Source organism: Hyaena hyaena, unplaced genomic scaffold (genome assembly GCF_003009895.1).
Source record: "Hyaena hyaena isolate Hyena2069 unplaced genomic scaffold, ASM300989v1 scaffold_127, whole genome shotgun sequence".
Classification (NCBI taxonomy): domain Eukaryota; kingdom Metazoa; phylum Chordata; class Mammalia; order Carnivora; family Hyaenidae; genus Hyaena; species Hyaena hyaena.
Window position 1 is genome coordinate 458419 of NW_024080758.1, and position 27748 is coordinate 486166.

Sequence of the window (27748 nt, forward strand, 5' to 3'; positions counted from 1 at the left end):
CTTTGGGGATGAGCACTGAGTGTTATGTAGAAACTAATTTGACAATAAACTATTTGTAAAAAAAAAAAAAAAAGAAATGAGAAAAAAGAGAAAAGGAAAAAAATTAAAAGAAAAAGAAATTAAAAATAAAACAATTTAAATAATAAAATAAAGTAAAAAATAAAATAGAATAAAGATTTTGCTCTTGGGGTGTCTGGGTGGCTCAGTCATCAGTTAAGCATCCAACTTCGGCTCAGGTCATGATCTTACTATTTTTGAGTTCGAGCCCCATGTTGCACTCTGTGCTGACAGCTCTGAGCCTGGAGCCTGCTTCAGATTCTGTGTCTCCTTCTTTCTCTGCCCCTCCCCTGCACTCTCTCTCTCTCTCCCCCTCTCTCTCTCTCTCTAAAATATTAAAAAATTTTTAAAAAACTTTCTATATTGAAGAAAGAAAAAAACCGAAAAGCCCCATAACATAGACAAAAACAGAAGGAAAGAAAATGAAAAAACAAGTAAAAAGAACCCAAATGGGGGTAGATCCACTTTTCCCTAGAACTGAAACTTTGTAGTACACTATGATCCATAGACTAAGTGGATAGAAGGGGTTTTTGCTGGTCTTCTCGGGGAGAGCCCTGCTGCTGTTTCTCAGGCCAATTTGCCCTAGTGGGGATGTGCCTGGAGAGTACAGGTGGATAGGGCTTGTTATAACAGCTACATTCTCCATTTTATGGTACTGCTTAGCTCACTGGGGTTGATCGCTATAGGTGAGCTAGGGGTGAAAATGGCTTCACCCCACTGTCTAGTCTCTATAAGTGGGAATTTTGCACCTTCACAAATGTGTGATCAGCTGCCCCTATTTTGTCTCAGGCTTCTATTCTCTCCCAACCTTTACTCTGTCCATATCCAAGCTGCTCTCTTGCCAGGTGGCACCTCCCTCCAGAGTTTTATCTCAGATGGGGATGTGTTTCAAAACCCCACACTTCAGAGACCCATGTGGCTTAGACCATGCTGATCCTCTGGGGGAGGGTCTTGCTGTGCAATTGCTGGATATTAACTTTTTCCAAAAAACATTTGCAGCAGACCACACAGTAGCAGAGGCTCAGAGTTTATGGTAAATCCCAACACACAGCCATCCCCAGGGTTTGTTGCCCTCAGCTAGTGTCTTTGTTCCTGTATCAGTAAACATGGTAGCTCTCTGGGGCCTGCTGAGAATTTTGCCTGTGGAGAGGCCATATTGCATCTACCAAATGCACCCCAAGTAGGGGAACCCCCCTCCCTGTGTGGCACACAGATTTCTTAGACCACAATACCTGCTCCTAGGGGATTCACACTGCTTTCTCACCAGAGCATCACTAGGCACTGAGCTCTAAAACTTCAGATTCTGCATTTATTTAATGTTTTTTAATGTGTATTTATTTTTGAGAGGTAGACAAGAATGTATGCATAGGAGGAGCAGAGAGAGAGGGAGACATAGAATCCAAAGCAGGCTCTAGAATCTGAGCTGTCAGCACAGAGTCCACCTTGGGGTTCAAACCCTCAGACTGTGAGGTCTTGATCTGAGCTGAAGTCAGTTGCTTAACCAACTGAGCCACCCAGGCACCCCTGTGCTCCTCTGTTTATATAAAACTGTCAGTGTTGAAACTCTCTCCTTTTTCTCTGTCAGTGGTTTTGGGGAACAGATTTCTTGTCCCGTCCCCTGTGAATGTTTTTACTCTTTCTCTCTCTCTTTAGGTACTTTCAGGGGGAATGCTTTTCTTGCATGATTCCAACACACTGTACTGCCTCCCCCTTTCTCTCTCTGTCCTCTGTGAAAACGGCTCCCTAGCCTCCATGGTATGACAGCTTTTCTCTCCCCCAGTTCACCTCTGCACACCATATACCTGCCTAGATGTCTTGTTCAAATTATGCAGATTGCCATGCCAATCCTCAGATTAATTTCCTAGGTGTTCAAAATGGTTTGATGTTGATGTAGCAGTTTTTCTGGGATGACACAAGGTCCCCATACTACTCTGCCATCTTACCTCTTTGTATTCAGAGTTTTAACGTAAAATGAAACTTTTTAGACTATCTGAAGTATAAACACATCAAGAGATATTATCTTTTTTTTCTGAATGCTTTTTACTGAGTCTATTACCATATTGATAGTAGATCTTGCCAAAGCTATTGGCAGATTTGAGTATAGATTTCAGTATTCTTAATACCTTCTTTTGAAAAATAATTAAAAGATAGTAATGATTAGTATTTATTAATGACTACTGGTTATGATGTAGCAGGCACTATATCAAGCACTTTATTTACATTACATTTATTTAGGCTTATAATAGGCAAAGAAGGCAGGTGTTACGTCTAGTTTTGGATAAGTAAGGTACATAGCAGTTAAGTAAATAAAGCAACTCTATTAATGTCACATAGCTAAAGATGGCAAAGTGAGGATTCAAACATGGGACTGTCTGACTCCCTAGATCCATCTACCTAGTCTAGTGTTATACTGTATAACTTTCTGCCTAAGTTAGGCAGGAGTTCTGCTTGTCAATATTGAACCAAACCGTCTTTGTTTGCCATGGCATAGAAGATTCTCCCCAGAAGAGAAGAGTGTCCTCTTTATTGTTCCCTAATTTTAGCCTTGGACTTGGATGGTAGCCTACATGACTTTTGGCTTTGAGCCTATTTTATGACCTAGTAGTTGAAGAAACAAGCAGTTTATTTTTAAAAAAATAAAACTGTTCAAGGGATATTTCATTTCTCTATTTTTCGTCGTTTTCTGCTATGAAATTTCTTTCATGGAGAGCTTTTCTTAAGAGTTCAAAAAATTATAATAATATTAAAATATGCTATTTGTTAGAAATTTTGGCATAGGTACTCACTCAGAGATCTAGGAGGTTTTTTTTTAAGCAGAACATTTCTGAGCCATTTCTTTTCCTGTCTTCTTTCATTCTCCCCACTACCATCCCTCCCCTCAATTAAGAAATCAAAGGTTTTCAGGGCACCTGGGTAGCTCAGTCGGTTAGACTCAGGTCACGATCTCACAGTTCATGGGTTCGAGCCCCGCATCGGGCTCTGTGCTGACAGCTCAGAGCCTGGAGCCTGCTTCTGATTCTGTGTCCCCCTCTCTCTCTGACCCTTCCCTGCTCATGCTACCTCTGTCTCTCTCTCTCAGAAAGAAATAAAACATTAAAAAAAAAAGAAATCAAAGGTTTTCAATGATCTTCAGGGGTGGAAATGTAACCAGATTTTTAAAACTTTGGTCAAATGCCATTCAGTTTCTAAATGTTATCTGTGAAAGGACAAAGTATCAATTAGGCTAGCACTTCTTTCCAAAGAATGACAGTATTTTATATAAGCCAGCAATCTGTGGTCTATGTGCTTCCTCCAGTTTCTCCACAGGAAATTAGTTCTTTAAGGCAGCTTTGAATGCACTTGGATATCAAAAGATTTGTCCTTACCTACCAAATCAAGTTCAAACTTGTACTATACTTTCCAGACCCCTTTTTGCCTCTGCAGCTTGACGTTTTGACATCCCTTATTTTGTGCTTCAATCTCAGTCATCACAGATAGCCTGAATCTCTTGGAGGCGCCATACTTATTCACACTTCTGTGACTTCCCCCATGATGTTTTCTTCCTGGCATGCTCTTCCTATCTCTCTAACTCTCTCATCCAAGATATCGCGCCAGTGTCAACACTTCTCCAGAAAACCTTCCTTGAATCTCTGGTTGTTCTTAGTGTCTCTCCTCTGTTTTGGCATAGTCCCCCATGCACACCTGTGGCCTGGCACACACCGTATTAAACCAAAATGATCGGCGTAGGGCTTGTCTTGAGGATAAGATTGGTTTTGCTCATTTTTACCCTCCAAGCTCTTAGCACACTGCCTGGACATAGGAGGTATCATCCACAGATGTTTTCATTAAGCTGAACTTCCAGAAGAATGTGGACTAGGCTCTCAGAATACTACCTCTTTCTAGCATGGTGTGACACTGCAGTATAGTTCTGAGCTTGGGACCTGTCCCCTCTTGTGAGTGCTCCTTTGGCCCTTAGCAACAGTTCCACAGTCATTTGTCAAGTTAACTTTGTATTTCAGTCCTGGGGGTACATCTACATTACCCAGCTCTTTGGGCTGCATATTTCATTGAATGTTGACAGGGAACCAGAGGTGGCTAACACAGTGGCAGCACCAAATTCAGCTCATAGGCAAGTTTTGTTTGTTTGACGAACTATGAACCAGTATTGAACAATGTTTCAGTGGAAAAGCCAGATACCTGTTTTACTCTCTTACAAAGATCATTTTTGTAATGTGACTTCGCATTCACACGTGACAGCAGTTGCCTGGAACTGAGTAGTGGCTGCATGTTTTGGATGGTTTATCATGGTCCCTACCACTCCTTGGTGAGTCCCTGGCATTCAGGTGCTGCATGTCAGTTCTGTTTCTCTCCATGCACGATTTTTCTTATTGGAGAAAAATATTTTTCTGGAAGGGCAGGAGAGCATCGTCGTTCAGGGTGGGGACTCGGGAACTAGATTGCTGGGGGTCAGATCCTAGCTCTGCCACTTACCAGCCACTTCCTACCCTTGTGACTCTTACACGTTAGTCAGCGTCACTCAGTTTCTTTTTCTAGAATATGGAGGTAACAATGAAACTTCTCTCCCAGGGTGGTTGTAGTGATTAAGTGAGTTGATAATATGTGAAGCACATAAACCAATCTGACACATGGTAAACACTGTATGTATTAGTATTATTATTAGTCACGGCTTTAGGAAATGTGGAAAGTGAAACTAAGAGAGGGCTCTGTGTATCAAGAATATATGCCTTCAGGGGTGCCTGGGTGGCTCAGTCGGTTAAGCGTCTGACTTTGGCTCAGGTCATGGTCTCATGGTTCGTGAATTTGAGCCCCACATCTGGCTCTCTGCTGTCAGTACAGAGCCTGCCTCGGATCCTCTGTCCCTGTTCCTTTCCGCCCCTCCCCAACTCTCTCTAAAAAATAAATAAACATAAAAAAATGAAAATACATCTTCAGAGAAGCAAGAGAGAATTCATTTGTTGAAGCACTGGCATCCAGCCCTCCTTGCTCACTTACGTTATTGCCTGTGCCTGTGGGAATTTGACCTTGGACCACCTGTGGACTATGACCCTCAAGGGCTGACACTCTAAATTCAGTCTTGATTTGCATTGAGAAGCATATGCTTTTTAATCCCTTTCATCACAGATGAGAATCAGTATTCCATTTGTAAAGCATGCGTGTTGATTTAAAGTTCAATGCCAATTATAATTACTGGTACATTTTATTTTAGGGAAACATGCAGAACTCTTGGATCACAGCAGGTGAAGATTCTGGGGTGGATAAAGCTGCCGAGAGAGGATTCTTCCATGGCGATGCGGATGTCAAAGGCGCATCTGCTGGGGCAGCAAAATGGAAACTAGAACTGGTGAGAATTTGGGTGCTTTTCTCTTTTGTACTATATTGTGGTAAGTATGTCCAGAATAAAATTTAGCATTTTAACCATTTTAAAATTTACCATTTGAACAATTTTAAGTGTATAACTCATTTGCATTAAATACATTCACAGTGTTGTCAACTGTGAACACTTAAAGTTTTCTGTACAACCAGAATTTTTATCATCCCAGACAAAAACCCACTCTTGGGGCACCTGGGTGGCTCAGTCAGTTAAGCACCCAACTCTTGGTTTCCGCTCAGGTCATGATCTCGTGGTTTCGTGAATTGGAACCCCAAGTTGGGCTCTGAGCTGGTAGTGAGGAGCCTGCTTGGGATCCTCTCTCTCTTTCTCTGTCTCTCTCTCTCTCTCTGCCCCTCCATGATTCGTGCTTTCTCTGTCTCTCTCAAAATAAATAAATAATAAAAATAAAAAACTCCATACCCATTAAATAGAATTTCCATTCTCCTCTCTCCTAACCCTGTCTACTTTCCGTCTCTATGAATTTTTCTAGTACCTGGGCTATAAGGAATCAAACGATATTGGCTCTTCTGTGTCGGGCATGTTTCATCGAGCATAACATTTTCAGGGTTCATCTGAGGTATAGCACATAAGCAGAATTTCATTCTTTTTTCAGGGTGAGTCATATTCCATTTGTGTATATACCACACTTTATCCATTCATTTGCTGATGAAATTTTAGTTTGTTGCCAACCTTTCGGCTCTTGTGAACAAGGCTAGCATGAGCATCAGTGCACAAGTATCCGTTTTCACCCCTACTTTCGTTTCCCCCGGATATATAACCAGAAACGGGATTTTGGATCCTGTGGTAAGTCTTCATTCTTTTTCCTTTCTGCTCCTCAAGCTCGTCATTTCATGTGTCCTCTCTTCAGGTTTGAGGGTTCTTTGTTCTGCCGCTCAGATGTGCTCTTCTATACCTTTGGTGAATTTTTTATTTCAGTTATTGTACTTTCTGGCTCCAGGATTTTTGTTTAGTTCCTTTTATCATTTGTTTTCTTAATTTTTTAAAGGTTTTATTTTAATTCCAGTTAGCACAGAGTGTTATATTAGTTTCAGGCGTACAGTGTTTTCTTTATTTCTTGTGGTTCTTTGGACATTGACCAGTTTCCTTTTAGCTCTTTGAGCATTTTTAAGACAGTTGTTTTAAATTATTTTTCTAGGAGGCCTGGTGTCTGCAGATTTTTTAAGGTAATTTCTGTAGATTTATCCTATCCCTCTATGTGGGTCATATTTTCCTGTTCCTTTGTATGCTTTTGATTTTGTGTGTGTGTGTGTGTGTGTGTGTGTGGCTGAAAATTGGACATTGAAATGAACTATTATGATGTGGTAACTCTGGAAATCCCATCCCCCATTTCCCCATGGTTTTCTGCTTCTTTTATTGTTGAAGGTTGTGTTTTCCTATTGTTTTGAGACTTTTCCAATTTATTTTTGTAGACTATTCCTTGTTGTGTGTGATCACTGAAGTCTGTTTCGTTAGCTCACATTCTGCTAGTGTTGGACAGATTTCTCCGAATGCCAGGAGCTAAAACAAGTAAAACAAACCACCACCACCAACACACACGCACAGAAAACCCAAAACGAAGAGCCACCTCTGCCTGTCTTTGTGGATTGGCTCCGTGCTGGGGTGTTCCTTCAGTGTATAGCTGGGCTTGCTCTCGGCGCAGAGATCAGCTGGAGTGAAAGCTCAAGGTCTTCCCGAGCCCGAGCATATGTCTTCCTGGGGAAGGCTTTCTAAATGTGCCCTTGGCTTTCTAAATCCCCTCACATACACGCTGATTTTGAATGTCCTCACTTCCCAGAGCCTCAAATAATTTTATTTTCAGATCAAATCATGCTTTCAGATCATTTGATGTGTGTAACGGGCCTTTTTTTTTTCCTATTTGAAATCTTATTTGCATTAAGTATGATGTGGCAGAATTGATCAACAATGATGAAGATGTAAAAATGACACTGTAGGTGCACCTGGGTGGCTCGGTTGGTTAAACGTCTGACTTCAACTCAGGTCATGATCTCTTGGTTCATGAGTTTAAGCCCCGCGTCAGGCTCTGTGCTGACAGCTCAGAGCCTGGAGCTGCTTTGGATTCTGTGTCTCCCCCTCTCTCTGCCCCTCCCCTGCTCATGCTCTGTCTTTCTCTGTCTCTCAAAAATAATAAATAAGCATTTGAAAATTTTTTTTAAATGACACTATAAATGGAAGGTTCTAGAGGGAGGTAGGATGGAATATAGTTCAGTTCTCATTATCGTCTGTAGGTTTTATTGATCGAGTATCTGAAGGCTCTTTCGGGCACTAACCTCCCTCTCCTTTCTCAGCTCCTAACCCAAGCTTTATACCACTATTTGGAAAGAGTTATTTTTTTAAAAAAATGAAAGATTAAATTGCATTTTCTTCCCAGCTGAATAATCTGTAATAACTACTTAATACCCGCAGAAGAAAGACCACTCTCCCCAGCTGTCCACACTTTGGTTCAAGTTACCTTTCTTGACTCATTTCTGTCAGTCCCCCAGACATCACTGTAGGCACACAGACCCCTCACTACTTACCCACTTACTACCCACTTCCATTTCTGTTTGCATTACTGGCTGTGGTTTACGCAGACATCCTGACCTAAACTTTCCTCCTTAACTTCTGCCGACCGAAATCCTTCAGCCTGCAAGGCTTCGTTCAAATGCCCCTTCCCATTCTGTCTTCCTTGATTGCACACTTCCACTCCTTTTCCCACAGGAGCATTACTCTCTTGAGGCAGCTGGGTGGCTCAGTCGGTTGTGCATCTGACTTTTGATTTCAGCTCAGGTCCTCATCTCCTGGTTTGTGGGATCGAGCCCAATGTTGGGCTCTGCGCTGACAGTGCGGAGCCTGCTTGGGATTCTCTGTCTCCCTCTCTTTCCGCCTCTCCCCTGCTCATGCACACAAGCACTTGCACTCTCTCTCTCTCAAAATAAATAAACTTTAAAAAAAAAAGAATTTCTCTCTTACGTCTCCTCTTAGTGTTGTGTTTATAATGATTCTAGATTCATTTTTCTCCAGTTTGTGGCAAACTTCAGTCCCTACATCTGTGTGCCCTCTGTCCCTGGTCCTCCTCACTGTTTTTGAAGGGTTTTACTCTTGTACTGATCTCCTCTCACTCTTGTATCTTTACTCCCTCTTTCCTGGGTTATTCTCAACAGAGTATGTGCTTTACTAGCTCCCATCTTAAATCAAGCATGTATAAAATATATTCTCTCAACCGTATGCTTTTTCCAAACTTTCACCCAACTATTGCACTTCTTCATACCGAAGCCTTCCCAAACAGTTGTCCACATTCATGTCTCCATTTCTCCCTCCCATTCTCTCTTTAACATACTTCAGTTGAGCTGATACCTCATGTTGACCTAAACTTGTTTTTTTCAAGGTCACTAATGACCTCCACAGATCAGTCCACGTCTTCCTGAGCCTTGCAGCAGCATTCTATAATACGTATAAGCTCATGCCATATTCCTTTACATGTCTAATGACCCCATTTAACATAGATTCAGGAAAATGCACAAAACAGGGGCTCCTGGGTGGCTCAGCTGGTTAAGCATCTGACTTGATTTTGGCTCAGGCCACAGTCGCACAGTTTGTAGGACTGAGCCCTGCATCAGGCTCTGTGCTCACAGCAGGATTCTCTGTCTCCCTCTCTCTGTCTCTGCTCCCCCCCTGCTTGTGCTTTCTCACTTTCTTTCAAAATAAATAAATAAAAATTTCAAAAAAGTGCACAAAACAAAAATGTGCAGCTTAATAGTTTATGACCTAATGAACACCCGGATGTGATTGTCACCTGTAAGAGGTGTCCAGAAGCCCTCTCAGTGCCCAGAAGCCTGTCCCAGAAGCCCTCTCTGTGCCCCTCCTAATCACTGCCCCCTCATTCCCTTAGAACTAATCACTATCTTGACCTTTATGAAAATTGCCTAAGCAAGATCTCTGGACACCTTAGTTGATGTCTGCCTGCATTTTTAAACATTGTAAACACTGGGTCACACAGTGTGTATTTGTCTATGTCTGGATTTTGTTTAACATTATATTTGTTAGATTCATACATATTGTTGCATGTGGCAGATGTTTGTTCACTTTCAGGGGTGGGTCTACTGTGTAAATATACTACAATTCATTTATCCTTTCCTCAATTGATGGATTTTTGTGTTATTTCCAGTTTGGGGCTATTGTAAATGTTGCTGCTATGAACTTTCTATCTATCTATGTATCTATGTATCTATCTATATATCTATGTATCTATCTATCTATTTTAGAAAGAGAGAGAGTATGAGAGAGAGAGTATGAGCAGGGGAGGGCAGAAGGGAAGAGACAGAATCTTATTTCTTTATTAAAAATTTTTTTAATATAATTTATTGTCTAGTTGGTGTCCATACAACAGCCAGTGCTCATCCCAACAAGTGCCCTCCTCCATGCCCATCACCCACTTTCCCCTCTCCTACCCCCCATCAGTCCTCAGTTTGTTCTCTATATTTAAGAGTCTCTTATGGTTTGTCTCCCTCCCTCTCTGTAACTTATTTTTCCTCTTCCCCTCCCCCATAGTCTTCTGTTAAGTTTCTCAAGATCCATGTATCAGTGAAAACATATGACATCTGTCTTTCTCTGACTGATTTATTTCACTTAACATAATACTCTCCAGTTCTATCCACACTGCTGCAAATGGCCAGATTTCATTCTTTCTCATTGCCAAGTAGTATTCCCTTGTATATATAAACCATATCTGCAGAAATAAACAATATAGAATCCAAAAAAAATAAAAAACCCTAGTAGAACAGATCAATGAAACCAAGAGTTGGTTTTTTGAAAAAAATAAACAAAATTGATAAACCTCTAGCCAGGCTTCTCAAAAAGAAAAGAGAGAAGACCCAAATAGATAAAATAATGAATGAAAATGGATTTATTGCAACCAATTCCTCAGAAATAGAAGCATTTGTTAGGGAATACTATGAAAAATTATGTGCCAACAAACTGGACAACCTGTAAAAATGGACAAATTCTTAAAAAAATTTTATTAGAGAGAGACCATTGCTCCGTGCCCCCCCAGCATGTTGTATTGTCAGGTTTTCTGGTGGGCTTGTGGTGCTATGTCATTGTGGTTTTCATTCGCAGTTCTCCGATTCTTCATGAGACTGAATACTTATTGGTGTGCTCCTCCGTGAGGTACATGTTCAATACCTGCACATTATTTTGACTTATCTGACATTGGCTTTTTTTTTGAACTTCTTTGTGTGTTCTAGACATAAGCCCTTTGTTGGCTGTATCTGTTGTAAATATATTTTCCCGCTCCGTGGCTTGCCTTATAATTGTCTTGATAGTTCTATTCATTTCTTTCTCTTGTTTTCTCTCTTTTTTTTCTTTCCTTCCTTCATGACTAAAATTTCTTAATTTTAATGTCATCCTGTTTATCAGTTTTTTTTTCCACTTTATTGTTTAGTGCTTTTGGTGTCCTATTTAAAAGATGAGATCTTGCCATTTGCAACTATGTGGATGGAACTAGGGGATTATGCTAAGTGAAATTAGTCAGAGAAAAACAAATATCATATGACTCTACTCATATGAGGAATTTAAGATACAAAGCAGATGAACATAAGGGAAGGAAGCAAAAATAATATAAAAAAGGAGGGGGACAAAACATAAGAGACTCTTTATATGAATATAGAGAACAAACAGAGGGTTGCTCGAGAGGTTGTGAGAGGGGAGATGGGCTAAATGGGTGAGGGGCAATAAGGAATCTACTCCTGAAACCATTATTCCACTATATGCTAATTAACTTGGATGTAAATTAAAAAATTAAAAAAACAAAGTGAGTTTCTTATAGACAAAAAAAATGTATCCCTGCCCCAGATCATGAAGAGATTCTCTTAGATTTTCTTCCGGAAACTTTATAGTCTTGTTTTTAACATTTCAATCTATAATCTACCTGGAATTTATTTTTATATTTGATGTGATGTGTAAGGGTCAGCTTTTATTCTTTTCTCATATGGTTGTTTACACATATATGAATATAACATACATATATAAATACATACACACATATTAAACACTTGTTGAAAAGATGGTCCTTTGTCTGACTCTTTGTCACAAATCAGGGGTACATAAATGTCTGGGGCTCTGTCTTCTATTTCCTTGTTGTTTGTGCTACGACCATCCTCTCTTGATTGCTGTAGCTTTCTACCTGGTAGACTACTTACATCTTCCAACATTGTACTTTGTCCCCAAAAGTGTCTTATCTCTGGCCTTTTGTATTTCCAAATACATTTTAGAATTAATTTTTCAAGTTCCAAAAACCATATATGAGGTTTTGATTGAGACTGTCTATTTTTTACATTTTTTAAAATGTTTATTTATCTTTGAGAGAGAGACAGAGCATGAGCAGGGGAGGGGCAGAGAGAGAGGGAGACACAGAATCTGAAGCAGCTCCAGGCTCTGAGCTGTCAGCACAGAGCCTGACATGGAGCTTGAACTCATGAATGGCAAGATCATGACCTGAGCCAAAGTTGGACACTTAACTGACTGAGCCATCCAGACGCCCCTTGTCTGAGATTGCCTTTAAGCTAAAAGTCATTTAGGAGAAAAGATATCTTTATGATACTGTATTATCTAATCTATTAAACTTATGTATTACTCTATTTATATAAGACATCTTTAATTTTTGTCAATAACCTTTTACAGTTTTTTTCTTTTTTAAACTTTTTAATTTTATTTATTTTGAGAGAGAGAGAGACAACACACTGGGGGGCGAGGATGGGGGGCGGGAATCCCAAGCAGACTCCTCACTGTCACTACAGAGCTCGAAGGGGGGCTTGAACTCACAAAACCATGAGATCATGACCTGGACCTAAACCAAGAGTTGGACACTTAACTGAATGAGCCCCCCAGGTGCCCCCTCCAAGATTATTTTTAATGTTTTTTTCCTCCCCTGTTATCTGTTCAATTATAAAATTCTGTCAATTTGGTTTTATATAACTCCATACTAAATTCTTTTCTCTTCTTACTGTTTGATTACTCTTGTTTATGTGTGCATCTCTTCCGTATGTATTTGTGGCGCACTTCTCCATTGGTCTTCCCTTTTCCACGCTTCAGAGGGACTTAAGAATCAAATATGATAAAGTTTTCAGTGTCCAGCCAATGCTTCTACTACATGGAGACTACATGAGTTGTCTGGGGAAAGGCCTTGTGTATTTATTCTCATGGCCCATTCTTACCTGTTCCAACCCATCTCTATCTCTTCTTCCACCCACATTTTATTTGTACGGATACAGATCTGCTTACTGGCCAAATACTCAGCATGTTTTCTCTCTTGCCTTTTGCTCTGTTGGATATTAATCCTTTAAGTTTTAGCACTTCTACTCCTCTTAAGCTGAATTACAAGTTCCTGCCTTTGTGATTTCATTTTACCTTCTAACTGACTCACTGGGGTGAATTACATATAAGTGAAATTGTCCATGTGTATGCAGGGTTTTTTTTTTTTTGTTTTTTTGGATTATATATTTGAGAGAGAGAGAGAGAGAATGCACAAGTGGGAGAAAGGCAGAGGGAGAGAGAGAGAGGAGAGGAGAGAATGAGAATCTTAAGCAGGCTCTGTGCTCAGCGCAGTGCCCGACATGGGGCTCGATCTCATGACCCTGGGATCATGACCTGAGCTGAAACCAAGAGTCAGACACTCAACAGACTGAGCCACCCAGGTGCCCCTGTCCATTTGTTTTTCTCTTCTGTCCTAGATGATAAGCTTCCTGAGGTTAAAGGCATCTTCATCTTAGATACCCAAAATATGTTGGTAAAACGAAAGAATGTGGGACACCAGCAGACCCTTGTAGCTAGTATATCAGTTTGGCCTGCCATTTATTGTGATTCATAACTTTCCTTTTATCGTTTATGCAGTGCACATTTATTATATGTCTATGTGCAGCAGTCACAGAGGGGGATTCTAGTAAGATCTGATCCTTGCCCTCACAGACCGTAGAGGTTATAATTATTTTTTCCCAGAGTCGCACTTTTATTTATTTGTTTGTTTGCTTGTTTGTTTATTTTCACATCACACTTTTAAAAGTAAGACCTGATGAATGCAATTTTGAAAAAATTGGGGGGAGGGGGCAGCACTAATAACCATTTCATGACTCAATATTTTTTGCAGGTATACACTCAATAAAAGTATAAAATTTCGGGTGGACTAGGGAAAGTGTACTTGAGAGAACACATTAATTTTCCTCTTGGGTAAAAGGAAAAAAATTGAGTTTAATATGAATAATTGAACCTTGTTTATAAAGCATGGGACATGGAGAAAATGTACACTTTTTGCTTTCTTTTCTAAAGGAGAGACTGAAACTTACTTATGAAGAAAAGAGCGAAGTCCTAGAATCTCAATTGAGGATTTTGAGGTAAAGTATCATTGTCCATTTAAAAAATCATAGCAAAAGCATAATCTTTCAAATATATTTGGATGTTTGCTGACCTTCCCTTCTTACTCAATATAAGAGTTACTTGATGACATTTTATGTATAATAGAAGAAATATCCTTAGGTTATTAAAGGATAAGGGGGCGTAAAATTGTGAAGTCCTTTTCCAAATCACATTTCCCAAGAACTGTGAGCTAAATTACAAATTTTATGCCTTCCTCAGTTATGAAATATTTGTGTTTATAGAAATAAGAGTCACTAGCTGCTCTGATAGAAACCATGCTTTTAAAATAAAATACTGAAAATGGGGTGCCTGGGTGGCTCAGTCAGTTAAGTGTCCGACTTCGGCTCAGGTCATGATCTCATGGTTAGTTGGTTTGAGCCCCGCGTCGGGCTCTGTGCTGACAGCTCAGAGCCTGGAGCTGCTTCAGATTCTGTGTCTCCCTCTCTCCCTGACCCTCCCCTGTTCATGCTCTCTCTTTCTCTCTCATAAATAAATAAAACATTAAAAAAAATTTTTTTAAATACTGAAAATAAAGCATTTTAGTTTTCAACTTCCACGGAGGTATTGTTTTTCTCTATAGGCATTTGTGTCTAATTTTTAAAATTGTGACCATAATAGTTTGAACATTTTTCTATACGTGATGAATATGAGAATATATCCACCCCCTTCTCCGTGGGGGTGTGTTCCAAGGCTCGCAGTGGATGCCTGAAACTGGATGGTACAGAATGCCGTATATATTGTTTTTTCCTGTACGTCTCCGTATATATTGTTTTTTCCTGTACGTACGTCCCTGTGATAAAGTTAGTAAGAGATTAGGCACAGTAAGAGATTAACAGCAATAACTTACAATAAAATAGAACAGCTATAACAATACACTGTAATAGCAGTTACATGAATGTAGTCTCAAAATATCTTATTGACCTTCTTGTGATGATGTGAGATCTAAAATGCCTGTGTTGAGGTGGAGGGTGGTGAAGGATGTAGGTGAAGCAGCCTAGGCTTCACCTACCAATGACCTTCTGATGCTCTGTCAGGAGGGTCATCTCCTCCCGGACCTCAGCTGATGGTGAGTAACTGAACTCATGGAAAGTAAAACTGTGGATAAGAGAGAGACTTCTTTTTTTAATTTTTTAAATGTTTTATTTATTTTTGAGAGAGAGAGAGACAGAGTACAAGTGGGGAGGGGCAGAGGGAGAGGGAGACACAGATTTGGAAGCAGGCTCCATGATCTGAGGTGTCAGCACAGAGCCTGACCTGGAGCTTGAACCCATGAACTACGAGATCATGACCTGAGCTGAAGTGGGTGCCTAACCCACTGAGCCACCTAGGCACCCCTCTATAGATACTTTTTTCATGAAAAAAACCAATATTTTTTAAATGGCTTATTTTTTTGCATTCTTGCTTTTTATCTTGCTTTATTATATTTTGATGTCTACTGTGTTTTGAATCTTCAGTTAAAAAATTTTTTTAAACGTTCATTTATTTATTTTGAGAGGGAGAGAACTTGAGCAGGGGAGGGGCAGAGAGAGGGAGAGGACAGAGGATTTGTGCTGACAGCAGAGAGCCCTATGTGGGGCTTGAACTCACGAACTGCAAGATCATGATGTGAGCCGAAGTTGAACACCTAACTGACTGAGCCACCCAGGCACCCTGAGTCTTCAGTTTTTAAGTTAATATATTTCTAGGTCACTATACTATGGAAATGTGACTTCTGTTGTCTCATTCAGAAGTCAAATATGCTATCTTTAATTATATTAGAATACCACTTTGTAATGACTTTATTCCCTGCATCCTTCTGGGGTTTTTCTCCTTTAGCATAACTTAAGAGTATTTAAAGAGGCATTTTCTTTCAGAAAGAGTTAAAACCACCGCTCTTAGAAACTCTGGCTGTTTTGGTACTTCTTTCTTTTCTCTTTTCTTTCTTTCTCTCTCTCTCTCTTTTTTTTTTTTTTTTTTTTTTGCCATTTCAAGTAATCAGATCTACCTGAGTGTTTTGAATTTGAAACTGACAGAAATATTAATGCAGACCTTTTGACTTTGTAATGTGCTTCCAACGTTATTTTTATAAAGCCTTTTGAAAGTCAGACTTTTTCTTTTTTTTCCTTAAAGAGTTTATTGTCAAGTTGGTTTCCATACAACACCCAGTGCTCATCCCCACAAGTGTCCTCCTCCATGCCCATCCCCCCTCCCCCCCACATCCATCAGTCCTCAGTTTTTGTCAGCATTCAAGAGTCTCTCATGGTTTGCCTCTCTCCCTTTCCCCCACCATTTCCCCCCTTCTTCTCCCCCACGGCCCTCCGTTAAGTTCCTCCTAATCCTCCTATATGTGCAAACATATGGTATCTGTCCTTCTCTGCCTGGAAAGTTGGACTTTTTCTATACGGTACTTAAAAAGAAAACCTAGTATGTATGTTGGAGAGAGTATCTTGGGCATGGGGCAAAATCAGCTGCCCCCCCCCCCCACCTTAGACTCCTTACATTAGCTTTTTAACCCTTAGATTGCCTCGGGATCTTTTCCACCTCCTCCAGGCTGCCAGAAAGCTCCCCACATCCCAGAGACGAGGTAGTGTGTGACAGCCAGGTGTCTTGATTCTTGGCTTCTCCTCTGTGGCAGCCAGTTAGGGTAGCTACAGCTCCCTGAATTTAATAGAAACTGACAACAGAGAGTTGAGTCAGACGGAGATCAAATGCCTGCTTTCAGTAGTCCAAGTACTTAAGGGCCTTTTTCTCCTTTGTAAGCTAAGAAGTGGGCTTTTTTGTTTTTAGTTTAGTTTAGTTTTTTATACAGTGGGAGAGTCAGTTATCCAAGCTGATTTTGCCAAAGCTTTATGAGAAGGGTTGGGGGTAGAAATACAACCCATACATTTCATCCTTATAAAGTCAGTTGGAGAAAAACCTCTTCCAGAAGCCCACTTTCTTTTGAAATAGCTCTTGATAGAACTTTGTGGTTAGATAATTTTTTTAGGTTCTTTTTTTTTCCTTCTAAAGAAGAACAGGCAATAATAAATTACTCATGGGTAAAATCTGTGAGCTTTATGGAATCTATTGAGGTACTCGACAAATTTCAAGCGTTAACGCTTGGAATAGGGTATTTCCCTCAATACAGGGATATTGTATTATGTTGCCTTGCCTCTTTATTAAGAGAAACTATTTAAAGTTTTTATTTGCAGCTTTACTTTTGATTTGTGGGTAATATAATGTCAAGGAGATGGGATCCTTTCAAAAGAGAGTCGACATCAAGAGGTAGACTAATCTGTGGTCTAAAATCTTACAAGAACTTACGTTAATTATTTAATATATTCAAATCTCATTTTATCCAAAGTGTCAATTACATAATCACATCTGTATTCAGGGTTGTGGTAAGAATTAATGTATACAGAGCGCCTCATAAGGTAAACACTCATCAATGATAGTAGGAGTTATCACGGTGAAAGTAATGTATCTGGTCATTTTGCTAGAACTTTCTTTCCCTTCTTTTCAGGAAAGACTTAGCTGAATATCAGAAAAACTGTGAAGATCTTAAAGAGCGACTGAAGCATAAAGAGTCTCTTCTTGCTGCGAATACTTCTAACCGGGTTGGTGGCCTGTGTTTGAAATGTGCTCAGCACGAAGCTGTTCTTGCCCAAACCCATAATAACGTTCACATGCAGACCATTGAAAGACTGACTAAGTAAGTGTGCTTCTCTGCGTGCAGGCTTTGGTAACGTGGAAAATTGCATCTTTAAAGGAGCGCTGTGTTTTTTATCGCGGTGCTGGCTCATGAGTGACACTGAGCTTCAAGTAAAATGGACTTGAAAAGGTTCCTCCACCGTAGCTTTCTTGAAGACAGCACAGCTGGGTTCTTGCTGAGGGTGTGCGAGCAGTCATTTAGGCCAAGTGATTTATCTCTCTAGGCTTCAGTCTCATCTTGAAGTGAGGGAATGGACATAGAGAGTCTTTACAATTCCCCGCATGTCTAGGAGTCTATAACTGCAAATCCAACACTGTTCTTAACAAAACTGAGTTTGTGAGGCTCTCATGTTCTGATGTTGCCAAGTCCTGGATTTCGTGCCGCAGCGTAGGTAGGATGAGTTCTTATCACGCCTTCGTTGCGCGTCTGCTGTGAGGAATATTACCAGTGCATTGGAAGAGGGACTCACTATATCCGAGTATCAATATTTGAAGATCAGCTGCGGGCGGACAAGTTACGAATGACCTTTCCTGTAGTCCGTCTAGGCTGAAATACGACAGTTCTCAGTGCGTACCCTTTTGTCCTATTTTCATATTCCAGGGAACTGTTTTCCTCTGCAGGGTTCTCCCATGCGGTTGAGAATTGCTATTTACGAGACTGTCCAATGGTGATTTGCAGTGTGTGTTCGCCCCTACTATTCCCTGTGCTTCAAGGTCACCCCTGTCTCTTTACTTGGGCTCATTTAAGTAGCTCAAACAGCACCTCCTCCAAGAAGTATTCTCTGGCCCACCTCATTCCACCTTGTCTTCAGTTGATTTAGGCTCCTCTCTTCCATGATTTTATGAGCTGTTGGAGGCGGCACGGGTGATCTGTTTATGTCTGTAGGCCTGGCTTCTAGCAGAGGACCTGGCCTGTGGTAGATCCTCTGTGAGTGTTTCCTGCTCGTAGGACAAGGCATTTTGGCCTTTGCTGCTTAACAGTCAGAGATCCTACTGTCAGACCTGGTGTGGAGAATGGAAAGACCTGTTCATTACAGTCAGGCCAGTATTACTCTGTGGTTTGACCTCTGGACAAATGACTTCTCCGTGTCTGGACTTGTGTTGTTTGGGGGTTTTAGGGGGTGCTTAGCCTTGGGGCTAGAGCACTAGCTTTTGAGTGAGACTGGCTGCCGAGATTAATTCTCTGTTCTACCACCAACTACCTGTGTAACCTCACGAAAGTTACTTAACCTCTCGTGCCTCAATTTCCCCATTTTTAAAATGGAGATAAAAGTACCTGGTAGGGGTATTTTGAGGTTTCATTAAAAGAATACCATACAGTGCTTAAAATGGTCCCACCAGTGATGTGAAAAATTCAAAAAAACCACAGAGATACAAAGAAAACACCTCAGTTTTTTTATTATTTGTCAGTCCAAATTACAAATGCTCCGTAAATATTAAAACTCCTCTGTACCCCTCCTATTCCAAAAGCAATCAAAATGCCATGGTTTCCACACATGATTCATCTGTTGGTTTTTATATAAAAACTGAATTTTCCAGTATGGACTGACTGGCAGTTTTTATGATCTCAGCTGATGGTTCTGAGATATTTGTTAAATATCATATTATTAAATATATTCTTAAATTATTCTTATAGATTTCATGTAACTATGAAATTTATTAAATATATATTAAATGTATTTTCAGATCCAACTACCATGTGGTACACATTTATATATGCTAAGGATTCTGCCAGGCAGTTTAAAAACATACCTTTTTTAATCTTGGTAAAGCATTCATGAGGTAAATATTATTACTGCCATTTTGTGGCTAGAGAAACTGAAACTCAGAGAAATTAAAATTTTGCCTGTTTACTTTTGAAAAAAACAATAGAGCCTTATCTCACAAAAACAAATTCAAGGTGGCTTAAAGACCCAGATCTAATTCAGGGTATAAAAATATTAAAAGCAATTATAGAAAATTATTTTCATGGTGTTCGGCTAAAGTCCCGTGCATGGTATGGAAAATGAATGGCATAAAGGAAAAAGAGTTTACGTTTAACTTCATTTTAAAAAAGCTTTCTCCTTTTAAATGTTTGTTTATTTTTGAGAGAGAGGGCATGTGTGCATGCATATGTGGGGGAGGGGAAGACAGAGGGGGACAGAGGATCCGAAACAGGCTCTGTGCTGACAGCAAAGAGCCCAACATGAATCCTGAGATCATGACCTGAGCCGAAGTCAGATGCTTAACCAACCAGCCACCCAGGTGCCCCCAAAAGAAACTTTTTATGATACAATAATACAAATTAAAAGACTGGGGAAAATATTTGCACGTTACATAACAAAGAATTGGTATAATATATACAGACTGTCCTTTGAAACACAAAGGACAAACTGCCCAGTTGCAAAGTGGATAAAGGATAGGAATTGGTGAATTCCCCCAAGGAATATGTATTTACAAAATGGGGTAGTTCCGGGGAATGCTTTTGCAACATTATTTGTAACGGTGTTGTGATATTGTGATAGGATCAGAATTGCATATTTTGGTCTTCATCTCTGGTTCCTGGCATATAGCTCCTAAAGCCCTTGTAATTTCCTAAGTGGTAGGAAGAGAAGAACATCCATTGTTTGGGTTTTGTCCCCTGCTCCTGAAATAGCTCTGGAGCATACAGGTGAAAGGCACATCATTTGTTTTTCTTAACAAGCTCCTTCCAACCACACCTGGGTTTATGTTAACAAGGCAACTTCTGGAACCCCAGTAAGGATGGTGTGCTGGTTGCCAGGGGAAGCATCCTGGTGAGGAGAGAATTGGGACTTTCAGCCCCTAATCCCCAGTCTCTGGGAAGTAGGCCAGGGAATAGAGGTTGAGTTCAGTCACCAATGACTAATGATTTAATCAACCGTGCCTATAGAACTGCCATAAAAACCCTAAACCATGGGATTTGGAGGGCTTCCGGGTTGGGGACCAAGGTGCCAGGCGGGTGGCAAGCCCAGAGAGAGTGCGGCAGCTCCACACCCTTTCCCACATACCTTGCCCTGTGCATCCCTTTGCTTTACCTGTAGTGAGTTGTATCCTTTACAATGAATGGGGAATAGTAAGTAAAGTACTTTCCTGAGTTCTGTGAGCTGTCGTAGCAAATTATGAAAGCTGAGGAAGGGGTCAGAAGAACCCCTGATTTGTGGCCAGTTGTTCAGAAGTACAGGTGACGAGCCGGGACTTGAGAGTGGCACCCAAGGCCGGTGGACAGTCCCGTGGGGCTGAGCCTTACCCTGTGGGGTATGCGCCGACTCCAGGAAATTAACGTCCCCTCTGAGTATCAGCTGAGAGTTAGAGAATCGCTTGGTGTGAAAAACCTGCACGTAATGTGTCAGAAGAGTTCTGAGTACAGACACTGTAGAAGAAAACAGAAGTGTTTCTTTTGGGCTTGAACAACTAAATATCCGTCAGAGGTTTACATACATTATGTTATGCACAGTAAAAGAAAAAAAGAGTGAGGTAGATCTAGATATACTAAGCTCCGCAGTAGATTTTTGAAGGAAAGAAAACAAGATGAAAAAGACACATGTGATACGAAACTGTTTGTATTTTCGTTTGTAAAAGTCCATGCACAACCATACGGTGAATTTTGTCCAGGTTCATACATACACATAGAAAAAGGTTTAAAAGGATAAGCACTAGGTGTTTAATAGTGATTACCACTGGGGAGGTGGAGGAAGGCACTGAAATTGAAAGTATGTGTCACACGGGTCTTTAACCTTGTTGATAATTAATTCTTCAAGGAGAAGATAATGAAAAATTAATTTAAAAAGGGCAGAAAGCATATTCGACGTCACACAGAGGAAGACAGGCAGAGTTCAAGTCGCCTAGCACAACCAAACCAAAACTTAAAAGCAGGGTTTCTTTCCCTACTACCTTTCCTATTATCCTTGTAGGTCATGAGAAAAGTATTTTAAGAGGAAGCTACAATGTTTACATTGATTTCAAGGCTGGCAGTCATTTAGAAACTAGATTATTAGTTCTGTGCTCCTTTGTCTCTATCCTAAATTTCAGCTCGTAGCCTTTTAAAATAAATGGCACCCTTCTCAGTTCAATTTTCTGCTTTGTCAGCATAGCACTGACTCCTGTTCTACTTTAATAACAGAGTACAGTGGAAGGCCACTGCTTTTGTGGTCAATGAAACCTTTGTCTAGAGGATTCCTTTGGCCTAAGCTGGTGTTCCGCTTCTTTCAATATATTAATGCAGGATGCTGAATATTGAGTGTTATGCTGACTTGGAAGAGTGGCCAGCACTCTTTAGGTCTGGGTTTTTAGTTTTATGCATAATTAGAAGGCTGAGCCCTCAGTGAGCTGTATCACAGAATTCCCTGCATGACTCTAAGATGGAATGTAAAAAAGCACTTCTGTCCCAAATATGATAAATCAAGAGTGTCCTGGCCTTGAATTGAAATGTGGCATTGTAAGTTCCCTTGTTGATCTGTGAGCCCGGAAGGCACTGGGTAGATGACACAGGACCGACTTGAGTGCAGGAAACGGGCAGGATCAGCCATGACTTAGAGACCAGGCCACCAGCTTGTGTGTGGCGTTTTGTCAGGGCCGTAAGAACTTTCTGGAGAGTATACTTAACCCCTGTTGATGACATGGGATACGCTTTAAAAGCTGATTTGAACTCCACGTAGTGTTTCTGAAGTTTTGCCTCTTACTCGGGCATCATCATGCCTTGAGGTCAGTAAACACCCCCCCTCCCCCCACTTTCACTTACAGATAGAAATGGCTTCAAATGATAATCAAGGCAGAACTGCTTTATATTAAATTCTCTTCTGTAGCTCATAGTGCCTTGGAGGAGTTTCAGTGTACTGTTCAGAAAGGAGAAGTAATTACTACTGTATTATCCTGGGACTTGAGTCCAGCTTGTGATTTTTTTGAGTGGGTCTTGGCAGTGTTGTGTATGGTTGGCTTTGAGAGACCAGGGCAGGAACTTCCCAGAAATGGGAACAAGGAAATGTTGTAGTCAGCTTTCTAGATTTTCTTTTAAAAAACAGGGATAATAGTAATGATGCTTAATGATGCTTGAAACTGGTACTCACTGTGGAATATTGAGGAACTAAAGGCATTTTGTGGGCATTTTATATTTCAAGATGAAGCTCATGTCTATATATCAGACCAACTTTATTTTTTAATGTTTATTTATTTTTGAGAGAGAGCGAGAGGGAGAACACATGCACACAAGTGGGGAAGGGGCAGAGAGAGAAGGAGACCCGGAATCAGAAGCAGGCTCCAGGCTCTGAGCTGTCAGCACAGAGCTTGACACGGGGCTCGAACCCACAAACCGCGAGATCACGACCTGAGCCAAAGTCGGACCTTTAACCAACTGGGCCACCCAGGCACCCCTCTTTTCCTTGTTTTAAACATTTGACCATGATTCTTTGGGGACGTTCTCAGTCCTCATTGCTCTGATTGTTGCACTATGTTCCTTAAATACTCTGTGCTTGTCTCATTAGTTGGTTCATCTGAGAACTCACACCCAAGCTCCTTCCCTTATCTGCTGCTTTAGCTGCTCTTTCATCTGGATCATGCAGTGGGGCACCATTAATGCTGTATTGCTTGCTTTGCTTCAGAAAGCTCCTTGAGAACGTTTACACGGTGTTCATTAGGCACTCACAGAACTCTGGCCACAGGAGATGGTGACTTAGAGAGCCACCATCTCACACTCACATTGGTAGGCCATGTGCATTGATACAGCTTCCTGCTGGGAGGCGCTCACTCAGGCCTGGGTCTGGGCTGGGGCTGCGGCCTGGGTGCTCTGGAGCAGGTCTGTAGCTGCCCCTATAGTCATCCTGGGTGGCTGGGATTGGCTGCTCCTGAGGGCCAGGTGATGAGGAGTGGAGTGGGACTGAGAAAGGGGAGCTAAATCAAGAAGGTGACATAGGAGCAGGACCCGAAGCAAGACCTCGTGTTGAGGACAGGGCCGACATGCCCAGAGCCGGGTTCGTTTTGAGTGCTTGCTGTTTGGATGTGAGCGGGCTGAGTTGAGACGAGGCAAAACAAAAAATGCAGCGACTGAGTGGATAATCCCCAATTACCAAAATGGTTCCTGTACTTGCAAGTATACGTGCAAGTTGGGCCTGCCTCCTGAGCTTCCTCGGCGGTTTGGGGACACCGGAAAGCATGTGGTGCATTTCTCTGACAGGACATCAGAGTGTGTCTGTCCAGTGGCTCTACAGGTTTTTAGCCCAATCATTTTATGGGCTCACTGTTGAATGATGAGCTGAACAAGACATCAGTATTTGGGGCTATTTATCTCTGATGATTGCCTGTGGTCTAAAGTTGGTGAGCTGACAGTCTGAAAAATATTTGAACCAGAGTAACTAAGCTCCTTAGTTTCCAATTCTAAATAACCTAGTGACTTTTTAAATTTAGATCATAAAATACTAGAACTGAGACGAGTGTTACTTTACCTCCTCTGATGCCCTCCTAAAGCAGAATCACTGCAAATTCATCTGGTCTTTTGCACTTTATTCCATTGAATATCTACTGTGTGGCAGACTCCTTTTAGCAAGAGGATGCACTGAAAAGAGGTTACATGTATTAAGCGTTAACTCTCCTGTAAGAAGCATATTAGTTGGATTTTGATCTGTTGTGGTCTGTCAGCATACTATAAACACTGAGCTTTTCTGTTAACTCTTTTTAGTTGGAACTTTGGCTTCAATGATAGCATGGTGTCAGGAACAGATCAGAGCACCACTAAATAGTAACTTGAGTTTCTTAGTTGCTCATACGACTTTAAGAAAGGTGATTATATGATGCCCATTGTGACTTGCAGCCCTTAAATAGTGAGTTTTTATTTTCTTCTAGAATCGTAGGTGCTAGTTGAATTGCATACTTTTTTCTTTTCCTTTTTTTTTCTAAGTAGGCTTCATGCCTAGCACAGAGCCCAACGTGGGGCTTGAAATCATGACCTTGAGATCAAGAGTCAGATGCCCCACTGACTGAACCCCCCTGGACTGCATATTGGTTTTTTTTTTTTTAATTTTTTAAAAAAAGTTTATTTATTTTGAGAAGTGGGGAGGGGTAGAGGAACAGGGAGAGAGAGAATTCGAAGCAGTCTCTGCACTGTCAATAGAGAGCCTGACATGGGACTTGATCTCAGAACCGTGAGATCATGACCTGAGCTGAAATCAAGAATCAGGAGGCTTAGCCCACTGAGCCACCCAGGCGCCCTAACTGCATATTTTTTTTAAATGTTTATTTATTTTTGAGAGAGAGAGACAGCGTGAGCAAGGTAGGGTCAGAGAGAGAGGGAGACATAGAATCTGAAGCAGGTTCCAGGCTCTGAGCTGTCAGCACAGAGCCCGACACGGGGCTTGAACCCACGAACCAGGAGATTATGACCTGAGCTCAAATCAAGAGTCAGAGGCTTAACCCACTGAGCCACCCAGGAACCCTGACTGCATATTGTCATCTTTCATGTTAGAACTTTTTTGATATGCAAATAAATATAAATTCAGTTTTGCCATCATGTAATCTATTTTTTACTTAACCAGAACAATATAACCTTGCTTTGATTCTTCTATTTTTTCACATAATCACTGTGTTGGTTAGATTTAATCAAAATAGTGAACTCCATTTTCCTTTCCTTGAGAACAGAAGAATTAAAGAGCAAATTCTTTTTCTCAATTTAAAACAAACCAGGAAGTTCTAAAATGAATATCACTGTGCTCCCATGAATTTTATATTTGCAGCAAGCCTTTTTTTTTAACAAAAAGCTTTTATGAAACTGCTAATAATTGTAACTTTGTTCAGTATTACATATTTCTTAAAATATGACTGCTTTCCAAATACCACAAATAGTTTAAATTACTTTGTCTTTAAGAGATTTTTTTTTTACATGGAGTTATTGGTTAATTCTGAAAGCCACTCAAACTCAGAGATTATAATCTTGGAAATCATTGCTCCTTAAATGTTGCTAAATTAAAAAAAAATCAGAGTTGGCTCTCTCCCAGTAGTTTGGAACTTGGCAAAAAAAGAGGAAACTTCAAGCAGTTACTTCCACTGAATTTGAAACCACGGTTTAAAACTTGAGCTCTCTAATGAAGCATGGAGTGGCATATGTAGCAGCCCAACTTAGACTTCTTTGCTTTGTGTGTTCAGAAAGTTGCCCGCCTCATTTTCTCTTTGGTCAACTGGTCATTTTTATCCAGTGGATAAATTCCAAGTATCCTAAAGTCTTATATGGGATTTATTTAACCCACAGGACTGGACCTCTGCTATGTTACATGCCAGAGTGTTTTGGCATCTAGTTCCATCTGTCCCCAAGAAAGAGTTAGCCTAGAAGGCTTCTGAGAATTGCTGATGAGGGTGTGGAGCCAGGCAGCGTCCAACCCAGCAGGATGAGATTTGGTTAAATCATGAGCCTTGTCTGTGGAAACAGGGCACTTGAGGGAGTCAGCAGCACCACCCTTTAAAAGAAGAAATGTGGGGCGCCTGGGTGGCTTAGTCGGTTAAGCGTCCGACTTTCGCTTAGGTCATGATCTCGCAGTTCGTGGGTTCGAGCCCCGTGTCAGGCTCTGTGCTGACTGCCAGCTCAGAGCCTGGAGCCTGTTTCGGTCTGTGACTCCCTCTCTCTCTGACCCTCCCCTGCTCACGCTGTCTCTCTCTCTCTGTCTCCTAGAAATAAATAAAACATTAAAAAAAATTTTTTTTTGAGTAAAAAAATAAAAGAAGAAATGTGTTCATAAGTAGGTGAAAGAATTTAATTGAAAGAGAAGGGCAGGGGCACTTGGTGGCTCAGTCAGGCGAGCGTCCGACTCGTGATTTCAGCTTAGGTCATCTCATTCATGAGATCGAGCCCCGTGTTGGGCTCTGCACTGGATGTGAAGCCTGCTTGAGATTCTCTCTCCCTCTCCTCCTGTCCCCTACCCCCATCATGCTCTCTCTCTCCCTCTGAGAGGTAAAAAAGAGGATTGTGGAGGGAAGACAAAAAGGAAAGGATCTATTTGTTCAGATAACTGAGTGAGAGTCAGCAGTATAGACAAGACCTTAGCAACCCCTGAACTTGTTTCTAGTTCCCACCTTCTTTCTTTGTCTTATTCCTTTTTTCCCCCTCCCAGCCCCCAACCTTTTAATGTGTAGACTGACTTCCTCTTTTCTGGACTTGAATCTGCAGCCCGTGGGGGGGTCATCCTGTCCACAGTAGGCGGCTATGCCTCCAGATGCAGTTGTGCCACGAAAGCTCAGCCTTTCTGGCCGCTCTGCCTGCGCCTGGCCAGGGGAGGACAGACTCTTTCTCCAGGGTGGGCCTTAGGACGTGCTGAGCCGGCCCAGCCTGGCGCTTCTTCTACTGTGCGTTCATGCTTTTTTCTTTCTGACTCCCGAATACACGATCGTGTGACCATTTCTTGTTTCAAATGATCTTTTTGTGCCGACAGGGAGAGAGATGACTTAATGTCTGCACTAGTTTCCGTCAGGAGCAGCTTGACAGACGTGCAGCAGAGAGAAGCTGGTGCTTATGAGCAGGTGAAGCAAGCCGTGCTAGTGGCCGAGGAGGCCAGCTTCGAGAAGACCAAGGCAAGTCTCAGATGGTCACGGTAAAGGCACCCTGTCACGGCTCTTTCTTTGAGTATTTCTGTGTCTGTTCTTCCTTAACTAAACTCTTTTTTTCCAAACACGCAAAGCGAACACCAGTCTTTTAACGTTGGGTTTCCTAAATTAAACAGAGTTCCTGTGGTTAGAATTCTTGGTCCTCTGCAAATCCTTGTTATGTTGCTGTTCAGAGAATAGCATGCAGCGTGGGAAGGTGCTCGGAGACTAGTGTGCCTCACCTCTTCATTTGCCGCTGATTTTGAGTGCTGTGAAAGTCTTTTTAAATTTTTTTTAAATGCTTTTTTTTGAGACAGAGAAGGAACGAGAACAAGTGGGGGAGGGGCAGAGAACAAGGATAGACACAGAATCTAAATCAGGCTCCAGGCACTGAGCTGTCAGCACAAAGCCCACCTGACATGGGGCTTGAACCCATGAACTATGAGATCCTGACCTGAGCCAAAGTCGGATGCTTAACCAACTGGGCCACCCAGGTGCCCCGAGTGCTGTGAAAGTCTTAATGCCATTTGTACACGTTCATGTATGACTGCAGGCAGATGTTTCTCCTCCATTCATGAGAGATTTTGAGAACATCCAAATATGCCACAGATAATGAGGAATATATGTGTGTTGAAGAGAATCTTTCGCTATGTAAGAGTCCAGACCCCTGGATCCGAAATCAAGCACATC

General features: G+C 41.2%; 1 protein-coding gene across 4 annotated transcripts in view; it reads left to right on the top strand.

Annotated features, from left to right (window-relative positions):
• SDCCAG8 (SHH signaling and ciliogenesis regulator SDCCAG8) overlaps positions 1-27748 on the top strand; it is a 255856-nt gene that overhangs the window by 43270 nt on the left and 184838 nt on the right. For all 4 annotated transcript variants that reach the window (XM_039237498.1, XM_039237495.1, XM_039237496.1 and 1 more), the window contains exons 6-9: positions 5264-5398; positions 13748-13812; positions 17316-17504; positions 26908-27046. In XM_039237498.1, coding sequence (XP_039093429.1) covers positions 5264-5398; positions 13748-13812; positions 17316-17504; positions 26908-27046 — 528 coding nt within the window. The remainder of the gene's footprint in view (positions 1-5263; positions 5399-13747; positions 13813-17315; positions 17505-26907; positions 27047-27748) is intronic.